Source organism: Chanodichthys erythropterus, chromosome 20, assembly GCF_024489055.1.
Source record: "Chanodichthys erythropterus isolate Z2021 chromosome 20, ASM2448905v1, whole genome shotgun sequence".
Classification (NCBI taxonomy): Eukaryota; Metazoa; Chordata; class Actinopteri; order Cypriniformes; family Xenocyprididae; genus Chanodichthys; species Chanodichthys erythropterus.
The window spans coordinates 14501944-14510424 of NC_090240.1; the positions used below are offsets into that span (position 1 = coordinate 14501944).

Genomic DNA, 8481 nt, shown 5'->3' on the forward strand with positions numbered 1-8481 from the left:
AGCATCAACAGAGAGAATGAAAGAATGACTGAAATCTGGGTGAGCGAGAGTCACACTATGCAAAAGTTCCTGCTTTAAGATTTCGAAAGCGTCTTGGCACTCACTAGTACAATCATCGGGTGAAAGCTTTACAACACTGAGTTGCTTCCTCATACGAACACACTTCCTCTGAACTTTACTCTGTGACCAATCTGATAGGAGATTGAACAGAGGTTTCGCCTTAGCAGAACAGTCCTGAATAAAGTGCTGATAATATAAAATCATACCCAGGAAAGATCTGATCTTCTTTTGAGAAGGGGTTATACCATCAGCTTCCATGAAATCGACGGTCTGGATGTCATTGATAACCTTAACTTTTTCTGGGTCAGTCTGAACACCATGCTCAGTGACAACGTGTCCTAAGAACTTAACAGATCTCCTGAGGAACATGCACTTCTTTGGAGCTAACTTTAACACTCTGAGGTCTAAAAACGCGCCGGCGCGTTTTGCAGTTTTTTTTGTTTGCTTACAAATAGAATGCTTTTCTGTTGATATACTTAAATTATTTGACGTGTTTTTTTTATATAAGCGTACATATATATTTGCCTTATATTTACATCTATCTATATAACTTTATCTCATAAAAATGCTTATAAATAGAATGCTTTTCTGTTGATATTCGACTTGTTATTAATATGCATAGATACGTTGGATACACGCGTTAGATCGATTAACTGCATGCAGTTGAATATAGCATATTATGATAGACGTGAATGTGCTAAAATATGCTTGGTTGTGAAATGCGCGAACGTGTTGCTATTCACTAAATGTGCTAACTGATATAGCAGACTGTAACGTTTACACATTCACACACTTTGTCCGGTAATGGCCAGTTGACAGACATATACAGCATGCTTGTATACCTGTGACTTTCCTGTCCGTTATGCATAGGTAATGGTATGAGAGTAGTATCTTATATGCTAATAATAACAGTTTTTTTTTTTTTTTTTTTTTTTTTACAATTTGTTTTTTTAGGAATGTGGATCCATCACTCTCACATTCACCTGCAATTCCCACTAAGAGGGCACCCAGCAACACAGGCGGAAATGAGAAAGAGTAAGTACATGATTTTTCATGTTTTTAAAATAAGTTTCGTCTGCTCACCAAAGCTACATTTATTCAATTAAAAATACAGTAAAAACAGTAATATTGTGAAATATTATTCCAATTTAAAATAACTGTGTACTATTTAGTCTACAGTGTCACATGATCCTTCAGAAATCATTCTAATATGAGGATTTGCTACTCAAGAGACATTTATTGTTTACAATTGTTCAGAAATGTTTCTTGAGCTGCAAATCATCATATTAGAATGATTTCTGAAGGATCATGTGACACTGAAGACTGAAGTAATGATGCTGAAAATTCAGCTTTGATCACAGGAATAAATTACTTTGTCAAATATATTTAAATAGTACACAGTTATTTTAAATTGGAATAATATTTCACAATATTCCTGTTTTTACTGTATTTTTAATTAAATAAATGTAGCCTTGGTGAGCAGACGAAACTTCTTTTAAAAACATTAGAAATCTTAGTGGTTCCAAACTTTTGAACGGTAGTGTATGTATATATGTGTCTGTATGGCTTTCTTTCTTATGCGTGCACAATATATTAGCATTAGTGCTTGGTAATGTTAATATATACAATAATAAACATTATATTAGTATTAGTTATTGATGATGCAAATAGTATAGCTCCTTGTGTAATAACCATCTCTCTGTTTTTATTTCTCCAGCTATAGCCCTAATGAGAGTGCTCCAAAACCCCTTGCAAAAAAGGCCAAGACAAACATTCAGACAAGCAACAAGCAGTCTACTCTGTCATGGAAAACAGAGACTGACATTGATATGGTTCCACAGACTCTGAGATTCCTGCCTGCACGGGAACCTGGACCACAGCTGCGTCCTGCTGATGAACACACTCCCAAGAGTCTCTTCAAAATGTTTTTTTCTGAGGATGCAGTTTCAACTCTATGCCAGAACACCAATGCTCAGGCTGCCAGGGCAGTTTCAAAGGGATGTAGATATAAATGGACAGATATCAGCATCGTTGAGATGTACCGCTACATTGGGCTGCTGTTTTACATGGCTATGGTGAAGATGAGCTCCATCAGTGACTACTGGCGACAGGACAGTCTTTTCTCTGTGCCTTTTCCTGCTACAATCATGTCAAGAGACAGATACCGTACCATTTCATGGAACGTGCACATGAGTCACCCAGATGAAGACAAGGAGAATGACAGAAAGAGGGGAACAGCTGATCATGACAGTCTTTTCAGGGTCAAACCTCTCATGGACACAATCCGCCTTGCTTGTAAAGCAATCTACCATCCTAAACGGAACTTGGCTGTGGATGAAAGAATGGTGGCATGTAAAGCAAACACTGGAATGAGACAATACATGAAAGCCAAGCCAACCAAGTGGGGCTTCAAGTTGTTTGTCCTTGCTGATTCATCAAATGGATACACTGTGGACTTTTCTGTGTACACAGGAAAGAACAGCTTTCCCACAGGCCATGGACTATCATATGATGCGGTGACATCTCTTCTGGACTGTAAAGTTTTAGGCTCTGGGTACCATCTGTACATGGACAATTTCTACACAAGTCCTAAGCTCCTGAGAGACTTGTTTGCCATGAAGTTTGATGGCTGTGGGACATACAGAGACAACAGGAAGGACTGCCCTCGTAATGCAGCTAATTCACTCTCCAAGAAATCTGCCAGAGGATCCATCAGGTGGATTCGGGATGGAGCTCTTGTATTTGTCAAGTGGATGGACACACGAGAGGTATCTGTCTGTTCTACCATACATGCTGCTTATAGTGGAGATGCTGTGCAGAGGAGGGTGAAATCACAAGGAACATGGAGGACAAAGACAATTCCATGTCCTGCACCTGTGACTGCATACAACCAACACATGGGGGGTGTCGACCTGTCTGATCAGCTGATACAATACTACACAACACAGCACAAAACAATGAAGTGGTACAGAAAGATCTTTCTACACTTCCTGGACATTGCTGCCACAAACGCTTTCATCATACACAAAGACCTTTACGGAAACATGACCCATAAAGAGTTCATAGAACAGCTGATTGCAGAGCTCTTTGGTATGTCTTCACAGAAAGCAGCTCCAAAACGGACCAAAAGTGACCATGTACCGGTTCCAGCAGCAGAGCTGACATCAGATGCAAGGAATAATGCCACCGCTGGTCGTCGGAACTGCATGCTTTGCAAAGTACAGCTTGGTAAAAGGCAAGACACACCTTGGAAATGCCAGAAATGTGACGTTTACTTGTGTCTTCAGTTGAAAAGGAACTGTTTTCAAAAATGGCACACAGATGTGTGACTGTTCAGATTCTCTGTTCACCACCTCCCACTGACCATTGGGCTGCAAAGATTATCTGTGTGTGATCAAGCATGTCATGTATAAGGTGTAAGAGTGGGCTTTTTTATAAACCTTACCTTTATTTGCCTGTATACACAAAATGTGCCTTTGACCCTTGTTTATATTTAAATTATATTGTTAACTTTATTTCAAATAAAAAAGAAAAAAACAATGATATGTCTTGTCTTTGCATTTTCTTAGTTCACTCAGTCACATTCCTGAGTGAATGGCTCATTATGCAGCTCATTAGGGGCAGGGTCTTAATCTCCCCAGGTGTAAATCGCTTCATTATTCATGAAGAGTCACACCTCTTCACATATGGCCTACCTAAACAAAAGATGTCTTAGAAATTTAAAATCAATACAATGTTTTATGTGTCAGAGTAGGGAGGATCATTTCCACATCATTTTGAAGCAAAAATTCTACACTAAAATATACAATTCTCAAAAGTCTTCTGAAAAAACATTTAGTATGCATTTTGAGGCATTGTTTCAGTTACTTTTGTTTTTTGTTTTTTCAAAAACTACGCATATACGTAATACTCTCAAAAATACTAACATGTACATACTTGTTGCTCACATATTATGGTAGCCTAGTTTGTGCTGAATACAGTGTAATGAGACTTTTGTCATTAATATTTTTATAACCAACTGAAAAAAGCACAAATGTCAGGACATGTCAAAACTTCTCCAGGGCCCAAAATCAGCCTCAGACTCCAGAGGGTTAAGTTGTGTTTAGACAGGCGTGAGAAAGCCAGCTGTAGTCTGTGAAGAGCTACCTGCTCGCTTGGAGCGAAAACCATCAAATCATCCAAGTAGCAAAGAAGGCTAGTGAAATTTTCATCACCGAAGATGGACATCATCATCCTCATAAAGGTTGCTGGACTGTTCGTCAAACCCTGAGGTAGACGATTGTATTCGTGAAGCCCGAAAGGAGAGGAAAAGGTGGTGTATTTCTTATACTCTTCAAACAAGGGAACATTATAAAAGCCAGAAGTTAAATCCTTGGTTGAAAAGAAAACATTGCCTCCTATGGCTGCAAGTGCATCTGCTTGGTGCGGGAGTGGGTGGGCGTCCTTTACTGTCTTCGCATTCAGCCATCTAAAATCTGTACAAATACGAAGGTCGCCATTCTTTTTCCACACCAGAACTAACGGAGATGCATATTCACTTTGGGACTTCCTTATAATGCCCTTCACTTTCATCTCATTCAAGACAGTACGCAGCTTTTCATAGTGGCAGGGGGCTACACGTCGATAAGGGAGTCGAAATGGCTTCTCGTCCACCAACTGAATTTTGTGGACAAAGTCAATGGCTTCCCCACAGTCCATCTTTCCACATGAGAAAATCGACTTATACTTGTCAATGAGATTCAGAAGTCTATCCTTCCACTCATCTGAGACTTCACAAGCATCCAAATTCAGATCCTGCAATCCTAACTTATTCAGCACGTTTGTTCTCTCATCACTGGACCGCACATGACTCGCTGGACTCACAGCACACTGAACATTACTTTTGAGGGATTTAGGAGTAGACAACTCTTCAACAGCTATACATGTGAAAACATCCACGATTTTTGTGTTCTTCTTAAGAACAATGACTTTATACGTAGGGTTCATTATTTTGAACGGCACCCATCTACTGCCCCACATAGGTGTGATGACTCTCCCTATGATCTCATATACACAGGGTTGGCTCAACAATGACTGTGCTCCCCATAGAAACAGCAGTTGACTCAGGAAGCTGAGCCCAAGCAAGATGCTCATGGTGTGGTTCTAGAGTTATCTTCTCCTTCAACTTAGCTGTGCCCACCTTGTCAGGCATGTCTTCTCCCTTCCATCGTTCCACATTTGAAAGAAGAGACTGGAATTGGTGACATTCAATATCATCAGAGTTAGCTGGGCTAGACACAAGTCTCCAGTATCCATCAGTTTCCTTCATTTTTTGAATCAGCCACTTGGTAGCGTTGCTACCCAGGATCAAATCATCAGTCTGACCTGGAATGACTAAAACTGGAACAACCATCTTGCAGGCATAAACTGTGAGTTCAAGTTCATACATCACTTTTGGTGTAACACGTTGTCCACCACAGCCGATTATGACAACATCGTTGGCAGGGAGCTTTTGTAAATCAGGCTTGTGCTGCAATAAGCGATGTTCAGCAGCTTCACTTAATGTGCATGCCATGGAGCCGCTGTCAACCAAAGCTTTCAGTTGAAGGTCACCCCATACTGTCACAGGTATGTAAAACAGACTATCAATTCTCTGTACTCTGTGCATGTTCTGAAAGATGACAGTTTTTCCTGCAGGCTCAACAGAATTAGAAAGACTATAAACTGAGGTAGGATCATTCATACAACACTGGTTTGGAGGAATATTCTCATGATCTACACTGTCCTCCCTTGAGTGTAGATCTTCTAGTTTCCCAGCCCTTGAGAAGACGGAGACTTCACTCTCTCAGGACAAACAAAGCGTGAGTGATCAGGAGAGTGAAACTGGAAGCATAACTTTTTATCACGACAATGCGTGAGGCCAGATTGATTAGGGCTCAAACAGACAGTGCATGGCAGGTCATTAAGTCCTTTTATTCGAGGCAGACTTACGTTGGGCCTTGGCTCTTTGCTGGTGGACTCTTTTAACAGGACTTTTTCCAACAGGCTCATGACTCGCTCTAATGCAGATGCTTCCAAAGACTTAGACTGCTGGACATCAGAAGTAGATGGAAGTGCTGCTGTCGACAGTTCCACTTCAGCTCTGTTCACGGGAATTTTTGTGGGCGCAGCATGACTCACTGCAGATACAAGACTGGTTTCGGAGTGATATTCATTCAAAATATCTTGAACTTCTCGCACAGACCATGCATCCATTGTTTTAGATCGAAAAGTGATGGCAAGCTCTTTACAAGGGCAGTGTCTGATGAACATGCGGGTTACCTCTGTACCTAGACAATCCAAAACTTTACCCTGTTCTTTCAAACGTTCTGCAGCGACGTCAACTGCACGGTTTAACCTGAGCCAGTACTCATAAGCGTCCTCATCTGGTCTGGGTAGGGTGGTATAGAAGTCAGCCAGTGGGAGAGGAGAGCAGGGAGCTGCCTCAAAGTGTTTCCTGAGTATACTAAAGATAGCATCAGGGTTATGTACAATGTCAATGGCACTGTTCCTTATGCCAAACTTGACCACATCTCTTGCTTTGCCTCTCAGATGGATCAAAATTTCTTCCGCTTGTTGCTCTTTTTTCAAATTATTACGTTTTATGTAATCTCTCATGACATCAATCCATTCACTTAAGTCAACAGTATCAGAAACTTCACCTCTGAAGCTAGGTGGTTCTTTCACATTTCTGGAAATTGACAACTGGCTTTGTAATAAGTCCAGCATTTGTGAAGCTGTTTCATCTGTCGTCACATTTTTGGAGGAACTACATGCTGAATTTGTGTCAACTGTATGTGTGGGGCTCAGTCTGGTGACTATACTGTCAGCAATTTGCTGACCGACTTGGCTGATTATGCCAGTCATTACAGTGATTACATCTGGAGACTGTGCAATGGGGAATGGGGTAGATGAAAACACACCTTGTTGGTCTACTGAAGCATCTGATTCATGACTAGTGGATGGGCCCTGAAAAACTAATGGATCTGAATTGGAAGCATGACTGTCTATGAGCACATGTGCTTCACTCTGAACATTGGGCACACTGAACTGTAATGACTTTGGTACTGTCAATAAACCCCATCCTCTACCTTTACTTCCACAGATTGGAGTGTTATAGTCATCAAAACCACTCATAGTGAATATCAGTACACATAAACAATGAATAAAATAGAAGAGAGAAAAAAAATAATAATTCTAGAAAGTGCTGTTGAAAAACTGTCCTTAGTAAATGTCTCTAAATCTCAAATTCTCAAAGTCTCTCAGTGAATAATAAAAAAAAAATTAATAAAGCTCCTCTTGTCTTCTCAGTTTCTGTACAAGATTGTGTCCACCTGACTCCAGTGAAAACAATAAGATGTACCCTCGGCCTCTTCAGATATCATCTTGATTGAAAAACAACGAGTCAGGGAACCAATGTGACTGTGTGTGTGATGGATGGAATAAATTCACTCGGAGAACAGGTGGATGGTCACTCAGGGTTGCTTTACTGTATCTGGGAAACAGCACCAAAAGGTTTATCAGAATACAGCATTCAGCGCATCACTGTCACAGTACAAGTCAGCAGGACGAGCTATGAGATTCTGATTATATACATTTTTGGCAAAGTGATCGTGAACATATAGTGGAAGAAATTCTTAATAAAGCATACATCCATGAAAATAAAATATAAAACACTAATACAGACAATTCACATTAATACAGTGAAAATATAAACTCAAGTAACCATCATTTTATATAAAAGAAATGGAGAGAGAATAACGCAGCCCTTAGATGGCGCAGTTACACAGTGGAGAGCACGTGCGAGACGATACAGCACATGTGCTAAAAGCTAACATTCAGCTGGGGCTAATATTTTAACATAGAACATGACAAAACTTGAATAAAACACATACCTGGGAAACAGCACCAACAGTGTAACGAAGGCGAGACTCAGAGTAAGATCCAAATGCAGCGTTTTATTAAATGTAAGCGGGGTCGTACAGGCAGGGTAAATCAGGAACAAACAGGTACAGCAGAGGGTAGGCAGAGTCGTAATCCAGGTACAGGCAGAGGTCGGGACTGGCAGATATCACTCACAGGTCGGTATACAAAGCAAGGGTCAGGACAGGCAGCAATGGGTCGATAACGGGTAGCAGGCAGGAACAGTAACAGCAGACAGACAGGGTATAAATGCTCGAAATTGCTACAACGGTAAACAAGACTTCGCGGTGAGGTGGTGTGTGTGAAAGTCCTTTATAGTCCTGGTAATGATGTGCAGCTGGGTGTGGTGATCAGTGTGGAGTGCTAAACTGTATGTGGCAACAGGTGATTGGTGGAGTGAGTGCATGTGATAGGCAAGGGAGGATTATGGGAAATGGAGTCCGGAGTGAGCAGGAACGTGACAGGAACAGATGGTGATCG

General features: G+C 40.8%; 1 protein-coding gene across 1 annotated transcript; it reads left to right on the forward strand.

Annotated features, from left to right (window-relative positions):
• The first annotated feature begins 922 nt into the window (after window positions 1–922).
• Window positions 923–3423, forward strand: LOC137008779 (piggyBac transposable element-derived protein 4-like). The gene is made up of 4 exons (XM_067370493.1): window positions 923–930; window positions 1015–1095; window positions 1778–3288; window positions 3398–3423. The coding sequence occupies exons 1-4, from the start codon at window positions 923–925 to the stop codon at window positions 3421–3423; spliced, it is 1626 nt and encodes a 541-aa protein (XP_067226594.1).
• The last annotated feature ends 5058 nt before the right edge of the window (window positions 3424–8481 follow it).